Source organism: Dermacentor variabilis, chromosome 1 (genome assembly GCF_050947875.1).
Source record: "Dermacentor variabilis isolate Ectoservices chromosome 1, ASM5094787v1, whole genome shotgun sequence".
NCBI lineage: Eukaryota > Metazoa > Arthropoda > Arachnida > Ixodida > Ixodidae > Dermacentor > Dermacentor variabilis.
In genome coordinates, this window is record NC_134568.1 from 58,874,231 (window position 1) to 58,893,532 (window position 19,302).

At 41.0% G+C, this 19,302-nt stretch overlaps 1 protein-coding gene across 3 annotated transcripts in view; it reads left to right on the forward strand.

Annotated features, from left to right (window-relative positions):
- Window positions 1-406: 406 nt before the first annotated feature.
- The window catches only part of LOC142578290 (protein spitz-like), a 179,763-nt gene continuing 160,867 nt past the window's right edge, over window positions 407-19,302 (forward strand). Inside the window, exons 1-2 of one of the 3 annotated variants that reach the window (XM_075687702.1) lie at window positions 407-569; window positions 12,253-12,359. In XM_075687702.1, coding sequence (XP_075543817.1) covers window positions 12,347-12,359 — 13 coding nt within the window. In that variant the 5' untranslated portion in view covers window positions 407-569; window positions 12,253-12,346. Of the gene's footprint in view, window positions 570-945; window positions 1,085-12,252; window positions 12,360-19,302 lie in introns of those variants that run through there. The other 2 variants (XM_075687709.1, XM_075687715.1) reach the window with 2 other exon arrangements.

Consider the following 19,302-nt stretch of genomic DNA (forward strand, 5'->3'; position numbering starts at 1 on the left):
TAGAGCTCGCATGCGAAGATGGCAGGTGTCTCATGCTCTTTATTTTTTAATAAAGAATCTGTATTTTCTAAATAAAAAAAAAGGCACCCTGTATAATTGAGAACCGCTTTCGGCTGAATACCAAACTTTCTGTTGTGACATGTTGACTTCTGTCATTCTATTTTAAACTAAAGAGGCTATATCTTGCTGATTCACTGTACTTACCACGCACTAATCTGCTAGTCGTAATCGAAAGTTCAAACTATGCCGGGTTTTCATAGCAGATGACAAAACAGCGTGAGCAAATACCATGCATGGGCTGATGTCTCTCAAGCGGCGCTCGCAGCACCACCACCGGTCGCACACGGCTAATGGCGCGAAACAACTGACTGCATCAAAGGGTACTACTGGTGTCTATTCATTTATCCAGTTCCGTACTCAATGTCAGATTGTGTTGTTTGTTTGTTGCGTGGTGTTACGCGTTATGTTTGACTGATTTTTCGTCGTTTTAGTGCCTACTGGACATTCGACAGAATTTTTAAAAAGACTTTAACATATGCCGATTGCTTTCGCAATGTGAGTTTGCTGAGGTAAGCTTTCCGAGATGTGTTTTCGGTCTGTTTCGAAACACCTGTCTGAAGGCTTAATTGTGTGGCAGAAACTGCTGTCTCGGCAGCAGAGATGGGTCTGTTTGTTTTGATTGCGATATGTCTTCTGAAGATGGACACAGTACATTTTACGAAAAGAAGAAAATAATGATACTTTGATTGAGCTTTGTTCGCAGTCGCTGAAGAATTCGCAAGAGCTGCAAACACGGCCCAATCACTTATATCATGTTGAATTTAAGCCTAAAGCTGTTCGATGTAATTGAACGGGAAAGAAAAAAGAAAAAAATCTGTAAAAAGAAAAATAACCGTGCTTGGCTACTTCTGCCGCACACGTTCAGGGCGGTGACTACGGAACCCGTGTCATCCCTTATGCACTTTTCTAGCCGCGCGGACGACTTTAGTGGCGACCTATTGCGTCTCGCCAAGTTTGTTGTAGCGGCTTACTTTTTCGTAAAGTGTGGTGAACACAATTTTGCTGAGCATCTGGACGAACTATGGTTTGTATTTATGGTGGTTTAATTGCAATGCGCCGAAAACTTTTCGTTTGGTGACTGTGTTGTGTGGAATTGGCTTCTCGAACTCGTGCAGCAAGCCTGCAGGCTTTTCGTACTGGGTGGGAGATGTATCATAGTGGGTGTTTTGTAAATGTTTCAGTTCTTGTAGCATAAGTGGTTGGCACGCATTTGGGAGGACGTTCAAAGATCTATGTTGCATTAGCTTGCCTAAACAGATATTGCTTAACGCTGGTGTCAATAACCATTGCTGGGGAAATGAAACTATGAGCACTGCTCTCCGCCGCTGCCGCTGGGGCTATTCGAACATGGTATTTATGTTGCATAGCGTTTCGTCATGGGAGACCCACTTCGTTCTGTATAGCCCATCGATTAATTTTTATCGAGACAGAATTAACCTGACCAGAATTGCAGCATTCAGTCTTCATGAAATACGAAAGTCGACCTCCATTAAATCGACTGTGTTTCTTAGAAGCCCTAACTGGTTTCGATTATGTTCAAGGGGAGCGGGGGGCGCGGGAGAGACGGTGAATATTTCGAACTTTGAACATACAATCATTCAAACTCCCAGTCATGGTAAAAATGTTAACAGATAAGTTATCCATCAGGTGTTGGTCCCTGCGCTGCAGATACTCGAAGCACTGCTAGTGGTTTGTTCATTGTGCACTGGAAACGTACAACAAGTATACGAGAGTACACCTCAGGACAGTCCCAAAGAGTGGAGGGTTTATGATGTGAGCACAACCTTGCAGAGAAGCCAGAAGCATGCATGAGTGGAACCCAACGTTACTAAGATCGGAAAGCACACTCCTTTTTGTAGTGATAGCTTGCATAATGTAGCCTTTAAAAACCATTGAGAGTATTCTTAGTCGTGGCAGACTGAGCAGGGCATGTAAAGCTAAAGCTGGATTGTTTTGCTGGTACAGGCATCTCTCCCCTACAAAAACATTGCTGACTTCCTGTTCAAGATTGACTGTGCAGTGCCCCAATTCCAATTACGCCTTCACAAGCAATTAAAAGCTTATTTCACTTCAAATTGCAAGCTCATCATTTGAATATAGCACAATACAATCCTGAAGTGGTCAATTAACGGAAGTTCACTGTGAGTGCAAATAAAAGGTGGAAATACGTATAGCACCGAAATGTGTAGCCACAAATAAAAGGAAACATGTTTTAATATTATAAAATTGTTGTTCCTTTAAAAGTAAGGGTTCTAGCATACATTTCTTGTTCCAATTGAAGCTCAGTGTATGCAAACTTCTGAAGCTCAGGACTGGTCTTTGTCTCTGAATAACATGGTGCGGAAAGAGAAGTGTGTAAACCTTGCTTAAAGGGAAACTAAAGAGCAATAAGTTGAGTCAGGTGGAGTATTTCTTGCAATACGCCATTTTGTGGGGGCTGGGGAGGAGGAGGTATTTGGTGGAAAAAAGGCTGCTTATTAGCACCGGAAGTGAACAAAAATTTCCTTTTCGAATTTTGTGCACAAACGTTAGCACCATTGCATTAGTGTGACATCAGATATTTAGAAGTATCTTCACATGTTCGGGCCAATTTGGTTAAAAAGTCCTGGTAACCCTTTAGGCTAAGTCTTTCTTTTTTGTTAATGCAATGTAATAATCTATTAACTAGACACTAGCAGGTGCTGTGTCCATTGAAATGCTATTAACTAGACTCAAATAGGCACTATCCAGATCTTGTGACGTCACGAGGTGCCAGCAAAGGAATTGCTCATTGTTTGTTTTTTAACATTTTCTGGCTTACCAAGACTCATTCTGTTCACAATAAGAGTGGTGTTTGGGGTATGGCAGGAGTGCACTAATTTGGCAATACGGCCTAATGTTCCACTTCAGTGTCCTTTAATGTGGGATCACTTCAAACAGCTTGTAGGCACCACAAAAAGAAACTTTGAGTTTACTAGGCATGTGATATTACAGAGCTTTCATTATTTCTTAACAGTCTGTTGCAGTAATTGTGAATAGTTGAGCTGTTGTAATTGGCACAGTTTCTGTTAAATAAGCTTCATGGTTTCATTTTGCATGTAATGTTGCGACATTTTTGTGTTATCTATTTTACTTAGTCCTTCTGTACCGCCACAACATTGCTTACCGAAATTCCAGGTTGGGAGCCAAAGTCAGCGCGATGTTGAACTTTTTTGTGAATTCTATGCTCCGAAAACTTATGCATTTTGCTCTACATGTGCTCTTTAAAGCAAAGTGTGACCAGCTTTACACAGTGTTAATTTGTTGCTCCTGGAAGCGGAATGCACAAAGTACTTGTGAACTATGAATTGGGCTTATGTTAAAAAATTAGCCCTAGGGGGTGAAAGTTTGAACGGATTCCTCCATTACTGTGCCCTTGGCATAACTTACTGGGCAGTTTCAGGATGTGAAGCCCCATAATTTAGTTTAAAATTTTTTACCCCTAAAATGTGCGAAGACATTTTCTGTTTTGTTTGTTGATTGGTGATTTGTCATATTTCTATTCCCTTGAAAGAGGCTTTTCTGCTCATCATTGGTTTTCTTGTTTTGATGACCTTTCAAAATTGTTGGTGAATAATTGCACCAGTCATTCAGGAGGAACTACCTGAATCTTTGAAACATGTGTTTGGATCAGTTATATTTCACAATCTTAACTCTGTCAGAGGTAAACGCAAGGCTTTATGTCATGTGTAATCAGTAAAAACGCGCCATGTTCAGAAAATTCAAGTTGAATCCTAACAGTACAGCAAGGGATAGCAATCCACATTGGAGTGAGGCAGTTTCAAGTGATCAGAGGAGAACAAGGGTCTAGTCTTGATTAACCAGTAGGAGATAAAAATTTTCTGCAGTGGAGCAAGACTGCTTTCCAAATGGACCATTGAAATTCACATCTAGTCAGATATACACATGCACTGCTACATGCGAATATTCTCTCTTCATTTTTCATATCTGATTGGAACAGCTTTGCATGAAATTTGCTTGTAGAACTGATCATGCTCATTTTGTTGATTACCATTTGCACTTTCGTGATTCAGTCTCCCTCTTCTTGTGTTGTCAACTCGATTAAATGCCACTGATGTTATATTTGGTCTAGGAAGTGTGCATGTTGTAGAGCCATCTCTTTCCTAGCTGACAGAATAATTTTTACCTTCTTAGGGGCATTTTGACCACGTACTTGCCACTGATTTAACTGCTGTTTCGACTTTGGTGTGTAATGGTAGGTCCGTATTTCAACCACATCTATAAACCAGATGCCAAAAGTCCTTTAGGTTATGCATCAGCATTGACACTGTTTTAAAATGTCTTCATGCATGTGCTTTTGGTTTGTGGTCAACTATTTCGGTGCCTACGATAAACAGTTCATATTTTTCAATTTTATTTTTTTCTTGTGGCAAATTATACACTGTGTTGACAGAGGTGCCTACGATCTGAGCTGTATCACATAACTTCAATCTGCGATTTTGCATCTCGATACAATGAATATTTTCCACCGTTTGTGGTGTAGTGGCCTCAAATGGATGTCCCTGGCATGCCTCATTTTTGGTAGATGTCCGGCCACCTTTCAATTCATTAATTATAAAGCAAATTGTCTCTGTCAATGGTGTAGAAGCACTGTGAACTTCAACTTTAATTGGTGCCACTGTCCATTCCTTTTTAAAAAAAAGTGCTTAATATGTTCACTGCGGCAGCCCTTCTAGAAGTCCCATTTCCTTCTGTCATATCCCACCATTGAGTGACCGGTGAGTGATGCTCCTTTGCAACTTCTCGAGCTTCAGAGAGATGGCGCCAGAAGGAGTTCAGTTAGAAGTAGCAAGAATTTTTCTCAATTGATTTTTTGCAGAGATGTCACACGCCAGAAAGCACTGCAAAGCCACAAAGAAGGAATAGCCACCGGAACCCTCTTATGACCCGTGTCACAGTGAATTTGTGATCCAGTAAAAACTTCCCACAAGCTCTTTGCTAAAAACAATTCCTATTGGTACTTCGATTGTGGTGTGAGCTTGGCGTTTGAACTAATATCGCCTAGTGCAAGCCATACTTGTCCAGGCCACTGCTCCTTTTCCTGCACTTGCTGGAGATGAGCTGTGCTTGTCAACTCAGTTTGCGTTGTGCATTTGAGTTTTGCCCCCTGAACATATTCTTCAATGCATTAGATTCTTTTTGCTATCATCTGCTCAGATAATTACTTTTGAACCGTACATACGTGCTGAGGGAAAGTTTCGTTTTCAGGTCAGATGTCTTTCATTAACACCTTGCCATTTGGTGCATCATATGTGATACGCATAGAACAATTAATTAGTAATTGGTTTGCTGAAATATCCACAGCTGGTGAACATCACACTAGCATATTGAAAACACTACTATAGGCTATGTGTTGAGTTTCCCATGCTTAAATCAGCATTTTGAGGTATCAAACACAGCGTAGCATATATAATACATTGGGCATTGCAGGGCATCACATTACTGTAAATGTTGGAATTTGGCACGTGTAGAAAGAGGAGTCAGTGGCATTGAGATTGCTTCATTTATGCAAACATTTACAAATAGCTATGTTTTTGTGGTAATCATAGGCTTTAACCCTGTTGTTGACTTCAAACCAGACTGTTTTAAAGGTGTGCACAGTTAAAGACAGGCATAAGATTATTGGCAACTGAACAAAACAGTGCCACTCTCATTTCTTGATTCTCACCTTAATCTGCCTTTTTTAAAGGGCCCCCTCACCAGGTTTGGCCATTTTAAACAAGCAAACATAGCACATGCATGATGCGCTGACACTCTCGTCTACAAAGGATTATGGCACTGCACGCCATCAAAACAGCTGAAATTTCATTGCAAACATTGCGTGCTTTCCTTCTTGAGGATGCCTGCTCCCGACCAGAGTATCGTGATCAGCTGCACAAACAGTGGTGTAGCCAAAGATTTCTGGGGGGGTCCTCCGCCGACAGCTACCACTCCTTCACCTCGCTCTCTCTGTCTAATATATGTGTGTGTGGAGGTTGTACACCACGCAAAGACTAACTCCTAGCACTCCCTGCACAACAATGTCTTAACAACGAGGATGTACGTTCTTGCATTGCCGAAACAATGCTTTGCTTAACTCTGGACAACAGTTTTTCATGGCTAAGGCAGGCATGCAGCCACTTCGCATCAAATTATACTATCATCCTTATGCTATGATTATGTGAAATGATTATATTTAAGAAAAAAAATTTTTTTACAAATTGATGCATTTATATTATGTATGTCGATGACTTAGATGGTGCATGACTTGGGAAAATACAATTATAGTATGTAGTCATCACGTAATGCATATTATTTGCTCACACTAGGGAATTGATGAGGCAGACAGGCTGAAGCAGGGGTGCTTCCTGTTTAGAAGCCTTTGTGAAAATTACGGCATACGTAGTTAACAGCAAAATAAGGGCGATTAGGCCCAAGAGATTTGAAAATGTTGTCTCCTGACACTCATCTATTCTGAAAATTGCTGAGATGTTTAGTTAGGATGGGTTCTCCGCAGCAGGCAGCACGTGTTACGACGGAGCAGGTGAGCTTCAACTAGGCGACTGGCCAGAGCCATATTGTGTTCAGTTATCCGCCAACTTCGTTCTGGACTCCCACTATGCACCCCCCCCCCTCTCTCCTACTCGTATCCATCACCCTACTCCCCTTCTTGAAATTATTTTCCGTTAGTCACTGTCACATCCTTGAACGGGGATGAAATGCAAAACCACATGTGTACTTGGATTTAGACGCATGTTAAAGAGCCCCAGATAGCCCAAATTATTCCAGAGTCCCTCAGTACGGTGTGCCTCCTGTTCAGATCGTGGTTTTGGCATGTAAAACCCGATAATTTAATTTTTAATTTTAAGAAATGAGAAGCTCTTCGACGACATGTAGGCCTGGTGGGGAGCAACACTGCCTCCAAGCTTTATGCACACGCTCGTCTTATCTTTATGTGTGTGTGCGATTTTTAACGCTGATCACCCCTCTGCAATCATGGTTAAAATGATCCGGAATGAGCTAGAGGTGCACCATGAGTGGGGCCGCAATGTTTTGTGCATGGGTGAAGTGATTGCCCCATGACATCCCCCCCCCCCCTCCCTTCGGACCGCCACTAGCACTAACCTTGCTTTCACATTCAAGCTTTCCCTTTCATCCCTGTCACTCCTTCGAAGCCCGTCTCCTGAAACTTTGTTTCGTGGGAAAGGGGAAGGGTCCATGATTAAATTTTCCCCCCCTCTATGCCAATGCGCACAAATGCCTTTTTGCAGTTGCACATTTCGTCACTCACCATGACTCACCATCCAGTGCTGAAAGCGCAATGCCACAATAAACGAAAAGAAAGAAAATGAAAGGAGGTGGGGCTCGGTGCCACAGTACATTCCTGTGCTCTGGTATGTGAGAAAACGGGAAAGGAACATCACTCGAGAACACTACTAGGTGCGGTAGGAGAGAGCGTCTCCATTGGCAGTGACGCTCGCCTCCTGGCAGCGTGCTAACAGGGCAGCTAATTTCTTCTCTCTTTTCTAATAACAAACTGAATTGAAAAATTATTTCTGTGAAATATTCCCTAGATGGCATTTTACAGCTTCCTGTGTATAAACACAAGTTGCAATGGGGCCTGGCGAGTGGCCCTTTAAGCTCATTAAAGCTGGACCGAAATAAGCATAAGGGTTACAACTCTAGGTACTTTTTTTATTTAGGATCAGTTATGTGAGATAATTTTTTAACTTCTATGAAACTCATTACCCTGTTTGCACACACATCCCAACATCACAAAACTGCAGAGCTTGAAATGTCGCTTCCATCTTGGTTTTTTTTACCTTTCCTTTCTTGATTTGGTTCTACACTACGATAGATGTTACTGATTGAATATGAGTACTGACTTTAAAGCGAAAGCTTTACTGGCTGCGAACTTGCGATTTTGCCATGGCCGTGCTCCGAGGAAGCACATGACGTCACACCGCGTTCCTTGTCATTGTGTTCGCCTCCACTCGCTTCGCCAGCTGCGTTGCATGCCTGATAACATGTCGGAGGATTGAAAAAGAGAACTCGCGTGCGCCGCAACCACAGTTTAGGCGGCAGTATTGACGGCAACAATTCTGATAAGCAATAGGAGGCCTGGAATCGACATCAGAAAGAGATGAAGAGGAAACGAATTGCCCAGGAAGCAGACAAACAGCATGTTGAATGACTGGCTAAACGCCGCAACATAGCTAAACAACCAGACTAACCTAGACTTGTAATCAAAATTAACCAAGGCTAACCATGCTGTGCCTTAGCTATCACTGCGTATATCCTGGCATAGCCGAGCTAAGCCACTGCCAATCTTTTTTTTTTTTTTTTCACTGTTCTCATAGTTCAATGTGCTCAAACTTCCTTGTTAACTTCATTTTCATAAAAAAAAGGTCTATATTGTGCACATACTTGTTTCTTACATTTTAAAACAATTGGATTCTGTTATTATACACTACAAATATATCCATACCACTTCCTATGACCCTTCATCTTCAAGTAAAAGCCAGATTTTCCCACGTTCTTGCACCTTGGGTTTGCCTTGTGAAACTGCTTAAATATTTTATTTTGGTAAAGCCGTTTCTGAGAAAATTTACGAGATTGTATACTAGTAATTACATAAACAAATCACATCAATTTTCATACTAGGATTGTGGTTTGATGTGCTCTTGTTTTCTTTTTTTTAAATAAAAGTGCAGACATATTGTTCTAAAGGTATCTTCTGGTGCCATGCTTTGATAACCTTGCGAACATTTAACTGTAATAGATTGTTTGGTTCTAAACAATAATTAGGTAAAGGTAACCAGGCAAGCTTTATTTTGTCACTACTACTGAAAGATGTCACGACATCAGTAAATATTCCTCCAAACTGTTTTGCTCTGATGTACAATCAGAATAATGGAATTGGGCTTTGTTAAATTAAAAAAAGTAAATTGCTAAGCCCTGCTTTGTGCAAATGGGACTGAGATGAGATTTATTTAAATAAAATTCTACGCCCTACCACTGCACTGAAGTATTGCAAGTCATCAACTTAAAGTAAAGTGAAATGGCCATTTCGCAAATAAGAATGTTGAAAAAGAAAGAAATTAAAATATATGAACAAGGTGGTAACTGAACACATCATCAATTGTGGAACCAAGCAGCAGCTGGCTTTATTGATTAGGTGTCTGATGTCTGAGTTTTCCTCTTCTTGAATAAATCTAAAATGGAATGTTCAATTTTATATGAGGCTTGTTTTCTTGACTAACGTAGGTCCTCTTGAACTTGTTTGCTTGATGGGTAGTGTAGGTGTTGATGCAGGCTGGCTTGTAGATAGCTTTCTTCTCTTGGGGGATGGCTGTTATGTGTACTTTGCTAGCATCAGGAGTCTATCTTGCTTCTTTCATTGCAATCTTGTTTTTATTGTTACTTGGGGATGGGAGTGATAGGGTCTTACCATGTTTTTTCCCCCCTTTTTGTTCTGTGTTGGGTTCTGCAAGCAGCACAGGTACTTAAAATGCAAACTATAAAGTAAATGTTTAATATGGTTAAGAAATTTAATGCTGTGGACACACATCATGCTTTACACATGAAAGTTATCTGAGGGCGAATCAGAAAGTGTTTGCCCCTTCTTTTTTTTTTTTTAAGCCAAAGTGAGGTACATAGGGGTAATCACAAATATATGTACTACTCTACGCACCTTAGACTATTTTTTCACATAGTCCCCACACTGGTTCAGACATTTGTCCCATCGCAGCTCTAATTTGAGAAATGTCGTCGGTCAGTGACGCACGCGGCCTGCCCGAACGCTCATTGTCATGCAAGCCTTCACGGCCTCTTGCGAACTCGCAACACCGACACCTCACCCTTTTCAAAGCGAGACACTTTTCCCCATACGTGGGCTTTATTTCCCTGTGGATTTCGATGGTCGTTCATTCCTTGCTTCATAGAAAACGAATCGCACTTTGGAGCTTGTGCGCCGTGGACGTGTGAAGCACAATGTCCATCTTCAACAACCGACAGCAACGTCGTGCCACGGAGCTACTGGCAGATAAGGCTGCACCGGCCTGAGAAAGGTCCACCGCTGGGAATGGATATGTTGACTTCGCATTTACAGCCGTAATTTGGCTAAAGAAAAAAAAAAGGCGGGAGGGGGGGCAAAGACTCTGATGTGCCCTCGTAGTACAGTTGCACTTCAGCATGCAAACGTATATAATGCTTGTAATGTATATGTAATTGGCAATGTGATACCATAGCGTAGTTGTTACTAATAAATTTGGAATTCAATGTCTTTTTTTTAATATCCTGTTTTTGGTTTGTTCTGAGTAGTTATCCCTCTGTATATTGGTATTCTTTTACTTTTTTTGCGTTGGCTTTATTGAGTGTAGGCTTTTGTATACCAAGTGTACCACGTAACTTGAGCTACACTAAAAATATGCAAATGCCACTTAGCTGGACAGAACTAAAGTAATGTTGTTTGCCGTCGCTTGGAGATACTCTGATTATATTTTGCATTTCGTCTAATGACACAGTTAGCCATAATTAATAATGAACTTCACAAACTTTATAATTAGATGAGCAGTGTCAATGAGAAAAATGCAGAGCAACATGAAAAACTCCCGATACAGCTTTCTGTTGCTTAATACGAACCACATAAATGTGTTCTTCCAAGCATGAGAGAAGCCTGCGAATACATGCAAAGTGCCTCAAGTGGCCAGTCGGGCAGCAATTTTTCGTGTATTTTCAGGCTTCTTTCGTGCTTGGAAAAACACTTCTATGTAGCACATATTGAGTAACAGAAAGCTATATTGGGAGTTTTTCGTGTTGCTCTACAATTTTCTCATTTATACCTTTAATCTAACTATATTTGATAAGTTGATTAATTAGTTAGGACTTGTTATGTAATTAGGCAGAATGCAAAAAAATATTTTGAGTATCTCCAAGTGACAGCAAACAGCATTACATTGGTTCTGTCCAGCTACATGACATTTGCAAAATTTTAAAGTTTGGCCCAAGTTACGTGGGACAGATATGTATACAGATGCATAATTTTACTCATGTTTAAACGTAAAAAAATTACCAAGTTATCTATTTTAATGTAAAGAGGCTTATTAAAGATCTCCTGTGCTAGATATCTCGAGTCTTTCACATCAGCTAGTTTACTTGAAGACACGGGCACTATTTGCGATACAAATAGCAAAGTGATGTTAACCAAATAACAGAGTGGTACTAATGAACTTTGTAATTAACCGCCATAGCGTGTGTGCTCGAATTGTGAGATTGGAGCCAAGCAATAGCGAAGTAATATCTGTTGAACAGAAATCCTGTGCTTGGAAGCAGTTTTGAGAAATAGGTCTTCTAAGTCTGTGGTAAAATGCATTGATATTGCACTTAGCACTTATCAGTGCTGTGGTAAACGGAGTGCAAGAAAGGAACTGCTTGAAGCTGCACTTTTTTTCCTTGCTTCTGTTATTAGTGCAGGAAAGGGGGTCACGAAGTCTGAAGGCATTTCCTTGTGGCTAAGCATGTCTGGGAGGAATGAAACTGTTGTTTATTTGTTGTCCACAAAACTTTCAAGTGTGACATCTGTTTCATGGAATAGAGGTATGATGCTCAAGAAATGTATTCATGATTGTGTAAACGAAAGTATAATGATGAGCGAGACTCATAAAATTTTTAGAATCTGTAAATCTAAACCCCTGAAATGATAGTATACTACTTGACATTTGTTTTTCCCTGTGCATCCTTCTTGTATTCCTGCTTGCCCCCTCCCCCCTTCTCTAAAGGAAACAACACAGGCCAGCATAATACAGCAATTTCTTTTGCTTGATATTGTTCCTTCATTATTGTCTGTATTCTCATGACCAGCCGATCCTGGTGATGATGTAGGCATAGCACCACTTGGACCAGAAAGTGTAAAAGGGTGAAGAATTGGAATATAATTTTTACCAGCTATAAGAATTTAGCGTGTGGAAAGCACTTGATTTGGGGTGCTTCTTTGCACATTTTACTCACTGACACACTGATAAGTAAACATTCCATGAAAAAGTACTAACGACTAGGATGGACCACTCATTATCCCCCCCCCCCCCCCTGTTAGCCTGAGGCCTAGTTTGTTGGTACAGCTGGTGTATTAACCCAGTGTTGTGGTTACATTTCCCCCTGTACTGCCATTTTTAGGATTTCTGCCCACCAGCATCATGGTTGACAAGTAGGACTTAGACTTCATCTCTGTCATCATGCTGCAAAATTGGATCAACTCTACGTTGCATCAATGGCGCTAACCGGTGAGTTGTGAACACCTGTTAGTATTCATATTAACTAATATCTTGCACAAAACGGCTAAATGATGACAGCTTTCCAAAGTCAACGTGTAGCATTTTTTTAGGCTACATTATTTGTTTCCTTAAAAAGAGGAAAGGATGCAAGTGCTGTTATTTCTCCTATTCGCTGTCATGTTAGTTACAAGCGTTGTTAAGGCAATTTTAGAATTTTTTTTTTCATATGTATGCAGTATTTCCAGGCAATGTAAGATGTTACAGCCCTGTTTGCTCTTAGTTCATGAAGATTCCCGACTTGTAGTGATATAAAAATAGTGCCGTTGATTTGACCATGCCATAGAGGATAGACAGCTGCTGTGCATAAAGGTATACATCTTACTGCAGAATAAGTGTGGCCACATGGCACTGAGTTAAGTAAGCATTCTAGCTGGCACGTTTTTTAGATTAACATACACAAAATAAGAGAGCGAAAAATAAAGTAAAAACATGCTAGATGTGCAGTGAAGGGCATTAAACTACGAGTAATAAGCTCACACTTAAGGGCTAGAAAAGTTGGATTTAGTTTAATACTGCTTAACTTTATAATGCAAGTTTTGTTCTGAGTTTGGGAGTAATTTTGGCATTAAATATAATTTTGAAAAGAAGGGTAATCTAATTTCATAGGCAATATTCACTTTCATCTATATTCCAGAAAAGTTAGTGTAATACCTGTCCAGCATGTAGCCGCTGCCAGAAGTGAATTTTTCTGAATGATTATTTCTGGGCTGAACTGTGATTTACAATTTAGGTATATCTGTGAAACATACGTCAAGGTGCATTCCAACGCAACAGGCTTCACGCACTGAAGGAGTTGGGTGGATGATTGTCCCCACATCCCCCTAATGTTGTTTAAAGGTTTCAGATTTCCCTCATAGCATTTCATCTTCTGTGGAACTCACAGATGAATATGAATGACAGGTAAATAGTGTGTCATCAACATTGAAGTTGAGGCTATGGAATAATGAATGTATGTAAGCTGGCCATTTCTTTAAGCTTTAGCAAAATATTCTTCACTGTCTCAGTTTGAGATGAACAACCAGCATTGTGTAACATCAAATCGGTTTAGGCGAGTTGTATGGGGATACCTAGCAGACAACCAGTGTAGAAATGGCACTAAACACAACTACATAGAAAAGAGTTGTAGACACACTCTAGTGAAGTAATGTTTATTTGAAATGTGCCGGCATATATATGTGTTCAAGGGATGGCAAGATAGAAATAATCTGGGGTGCGATCGGAGATGGTTGTTCGGCGCTTTCGTTCGGTTACCGGCGCGTGCGATTGGCCTACTCCGCGCTGACATCACTAGCCGCGGGGCGGGGCCACGTTTTTGGTGACGTCAAAATGACGACACGCTCCTGTCAGTCATCCTCCTACCGAGCATTTCGTCTGCTAGGCGCCAAACCCGACGAGAGCTGGGAAGTTTGGAGCAATCATACGGCTTCGCATGGCGCGTCTGGTGGATTGGATTGGATTCAACCGGTGGCTGCGGCATGGCACATTTGGATCCAATCCATAGTTTAATTTGAGAAAATGGCGCTTCCGTTGGGAACTTAGGTTGTTGCGCTGGCGTTTCTAGAGGACGGAGGAGAGTGGTTGGCGGTGCGAAACACGTTTGAAGAAATGGCAGAAAGTGAATTTCGGCGTCGTTTTTGTTTCTCGAAACAAATAATTCATTGGTTGTACAGAATAATTGACCCCATCATCGGAGCCAGCGAGCGACTGAAATGTTGTCGCTGCCTCTTGAAAAGTGCGCCACTCTTCCCGTCGTTTTCTTTTTCTTTTTTCATCTCGCTGTGCGTGACACCACCTAGGGACGACACAAAGAAACTAATAGTTATAAGTTGCAGTAGTCACACGTACTACTATTTGAAAACATGTTTGGGCTTGAGAAGAAAAACTACATTTTTTTAGATAAAGATTTCATTCATTTGGAAGACGAGAAACATTTCATTTTGTAGTATACTGTCTGCAAGCAGACGACAAACGACGGAGGTAAACTTTCGGGGAGGTCACCGCTTCCTGATCGGCTGCTCTCTCCGCCCCGCTGTCACAAATTTTGCATACTGCAACTTTGTGATGTTGTAGCAACCGAACAGAACGCGTATCGAACAAAATATCTCCGATCGTGCCCTTGGTACCAAAGGAACAAAAAAAAAATAGCAGGAAGATTTGTATCACCTTACTTTTATTGCTTTTTGTTTGTTTCTTTAATAACTGATGGTGTCTACCTTTTCATTCCTTCAATGTATATCTGTGTGCATGATTCAAATAAAGGTCAGTTGACTGTTCTGTGTTCATATCTTTTTGAGTGTTCTTGTGGTTAGTGCTATTTCAACTTAAGTTATTTTGCATGGATGCATAGCAAATTAGCAGCTAACTAGTATGGAGCTAATGTGAGCCAGTGAAATTACCTAGGGGAAGGGCTTCGAGAAGTTTAGGCCTTGTGGGCAACGCTACATGCACCGCCAAAATTTAGGGAGTGGAAAGGGGAAACTCTATTCAGCTGTCCAATTTCAGAGCACTAGAAGTTGCTGAGACTGTCTGTACACACACACACACACGCACGCACACGCACACACACACACACACACACAGTATTTGAAGGCTGATGTTGAAGGTTCTACAGTGGTCAAACAAGGTATGTCTCTGTAAGCAACGTTTGAGCAAGGGGTCTTGTTGAAGACCTCTTTCGTTTGACTACTGCCGATCACTTCAAGTCTCCATCTTCCTTTATACTTTTTGTACTATTGCAGGGTGGTGCTTTTGTAAATGACAAAAAAAAATAAAAGAAGTGGCTAGTGTAATTTTTTTCACCTTATAACTATTGACGTTAACTTCCATAGAGATTGTTTTGGCTTTTCTCCATTCTGTGTTAGAGGCCGAAGCATCTATGTCTACTCTTTTTTTTTTTTTGTAATAGTAGTTGCAAAGTTACTGATTACAATTACAACTTGCAGCAGATCCATGGTAAGTCCCTCCAACCCAGTTACGTCGACTCCTTACAGTGAGAGCCTGCTGTAACAATAATGCTTACTTTGTTCAATCTGAAGCTTGGCAAATTACTTTATTGCTCAAAGTGTAATTGTGATGATAACATAAATTGGAGATAGAATGAAACCTTGTTAAAACGAAACGGGATGTAACAAAATGATTCATATAACAAAGCAAGCGAAATTTCACTTGAAATCCCCATAGAGATACATGTATTTAAAACCTCGTTTTAATGAAGTAAAATTGTCCTGCAAGTGGATATAAAGAACTATATTTGTATTTGAAACTCAACCTACTCAACCCTAGCTACTCAACCGAATATATCGTTTTCTGCAGAGCTTGCACACATTTGGTGTAGAAGGTAATAACTCTCACGTTCCTATGTTGAATACGCCTGCTGTAATCTCTGTGGCCACGCCTAGCTGCATCCAACCTATGCCAGCCTGCACGATGTGCCACATTGAAAAAGAGAAGTGCAATGGCGAGCCGCTGCTTGTGCATGGCAGTGCGACAGACCAGTGCATCCACTTCTCTCTCACTGCGGTGCGGCACTCAGGCTGTGCAGCTACAGTGTGATCTCAGAGGCCATGAGTCAGGCAAGCCAAGCTGGTGAGGCAAGGCTCGTTGGCCTCCTGATTCACACAGAAGAGACACGTGAGAGTGACGGATCAGCCTGGATCAGCTGCATAGTTGGCGTGCTGTGTGGTGAGCCATGTGTAGCTCAACCACACAGACTTCGTTTACATTGCAACTTCGAAGCTATTTTCTTCGAGTGCGCTGCCCTTTTGCCAGTTCCACAATGGTATAGAAGAGCCAAATCGAAAGCAGAAATGAAAGACCGTCACATTGGAACAGAAGGCAGTTACGGTAAAGGTAGTCACGTCAGGTGCTAAGAAGCAGGGATGGAACTGCTGCGCCATACTGCTCCGGAACAGCTATTGCAACATTGGATTTGGCATTCATCAGTGAAAGATCGCTGACGCGGTGCAGGGCATTGGATGTTGTTGGTCTCCAAGCTCGTGTAAAAGTAACTTTTGTATTCTGATTGCCAGTAGGCGTGAACAGCCACTGAAGCAGTACTGGGAGACACGGTTTGGGCCTCTTTTGAAGTCAGAGAAGTGCAGGGCAACATTAGTTTTAAAGAAAGACTCAGGAACATAATGAAAATGAATGGGTGGCTAAAGTGCACAAATATTTGTATCTATAAAGCATGGTCACAGAATAGAGGAAGAGGTCAAGAAAGTTGGCAACCAAGTACAGGGTAATTGAAAGCGTAAGTAGACAACCAGGAGTCATCAAAAATAAAATGAGAAGCAGACAGTAAAGTGTATGCAAAGGATGAAAACAAAGAAGACCATGGAGATTTACAAGAATGATGAGAAAGAAATTAGGAAGGAATATCTACGATAACACAAAGTGCTGGCAGCGCCCTGCTATTGAGGCCCGAACTGGTAGCCTAAGGACAAAAACAAGATACTGGAGCAAATATTCACAACTGGATGAGGCATGTGTGTGATGCAGCAAAAATCCAGAGTCAACTCAGCATATCCATCATCAGGTATTCACCAAGTGAGACCTATGGAAACCTCCACCTTCCAGGAGTGCTGCATCCTAAACCAGACGGAAGCAATCGAAGTAAACAAGAGATGTTTAGAGTATCGGTGGAAAAAAGAAAGCAAGGAAGAAATTGATAGGACCAGGTCCATTGCAGGCTTAGGTAATTATGCAAGGTAAATGTAGAGGTTTTAAGGAAAAGAGAAAAGATTAAACAGACGTAAACAAAATCCTGGAGTAATATCTATATATTAATTGATTAGCTCGTGCAGGCCAGGTGACCATTTATCACCACCCTGTTTAGAAGGGTTTGCCAGTAAGCCATCATCATAATGAATAAAACGAAGGGTAGTAACCATATTTTGTCTTGCCACCCAAGCCAACAAGCGAGCGCAGGCACAGAGGGCTGGTGCTTATCTGTGCCTCCCTGTTGGTGAAGTGGAGTCGCATGGTTGTGCTGGTGCCGTGTCCATGGAAACGTGCGCACTGCCGTCCACACTTCTTGTTTTCTTCGTTTTTTGTTTGGACTTGCATCAGCGCTATGAAAGTTGCTCTTGATCGCAGTGCACAGCCCCACAGTCGCAGCAATCGTGAATCCTGATATCTCTTCGATCGCATTGCAGTGCAGTGTGATCACCGCAATCAATAAGTGCAAAGTGAGAGAACAGTGCGCGTAAAGGGAAGGCACATGCAGTGAGGAGTCTCTCAAAGGGAGAGGCCATGATAGGAGGAATGTCGCCCGCTTTAGCTTAATTAGGGAGCTTACACCCAATCACTCAATGTGAACTCGATATGTCTAGGTGAGTCATTATAATGAGTCTTGTGAGTGACAAAGGGAAGTCAGTCACATTCAGAATCTTGATTTGTGCTAGTTGAAGCTATCAGATTACCTCAAAATGTATTTGAATAAGCCTCTGTGGTGTTTACTAATCCTAGCCTCTTCACAACTGCTGTTCGAAAACACCTTCAGACTTCACCAGCAGTTAGCACAAAATATTATGAAAAAGGCTTTTAGGCTGCTCTTCAACACTTATTTAATGCTGCAGAATGCAAGGTGTTGTGACTGTTACCCAACTTAGTTATAATAATGCTCTAAATTAAAATTTGCATACTCCAAGCTGCTTCAAAATCAGAAATTGTCCACCCAAATATGCTGTAGAAAAAAATGTTATATGCCCCAAAAATTGCTACAATATGACTGGGCATTCACACCCCTGTAGATGTAGTGTGTTGCACATGCAGAATATACTTTTGCAGTTTTATTAAAACTTAATTGCATGCAGTGGCCATATAGCGGTTCCACAGGCTGCGAAGTCGTCTTCTTATATGCATCTTTAAAGTTGTGCACCCCATTGGGCAAATGTTGTAGTGAAGAGCAGTAATGGATATAACAAAGTAATCGATACAACTAAGTAATTTCGGCTCCCCCTTTAACTTCTTTATAACAAGATTTTACATTATTTTCTCAGGACTTGGTGCGCAGGGCCAAAAAGTCATGAGTATAATGCGAAATGGTGCTGAGCACGTTGATATGTGATAAATATTTTTAAGTACACGTTACAAAAAAAAAAATCATACACTGGACCGGTGTATGACCTTTTTTTTCCTTTTGTGACGTGTCTCTTGTTTGCTCTATAAAAATATTGGTCAAGTATGCACCAGTTAGGCCCAAAGAAAGTTCTTCTAAATTATATCTGATACTTTAGTAGATAAGCTCCCAACTTTAAACATTGCTTTATTCTTTTTCTATATGTGAATGGGACACACACAACTCATCAAAACTGATTTCCAAAGCAAAATAGACGCATAATTATTGTTGGACTTCTGAGATATCAAGGGATATAACAAAATAATATATTCCTTCTGCCCTTAATTGTGTTTAGTATCAAGCTTGTGTCACTTGCAAACTAAAGAATACCTTTCTGAGAAAGTTTCGTCTAAATTGTGTAATTGAAAAGACATGCATTTCAATGAGCACAAAACATTGAAGCTCACTATAAAGTCAAGAAAAAGAAATGTGGTTAACTTGCTTATGAGAGCAACATATGTAGCATTAGCGATGCTGCGGTGAGCGTCATGTATCTGCTTTGTTCCCCACTTAGTACAGTTCTGCAGTTCATCTCAGGTCATCTTAAAAATATATTTGAAACACATTCCTTGAATGCATTGCAGTCATTTCACTCTGTTGCTCAGCTTCTAGATAAAATATTTCAGGGCCACATTAAATAAAGATTTCAGGCATTTTGGGGAAATGATTAAGGGACATTGGACTAAGGATTCTCAATGGAATTTGCAGAAAATGCAAGCTTCACACGCCAAGTTCCATTGTGATTAAAGTGTCTTTCATGTTAGCCTGTAGTTG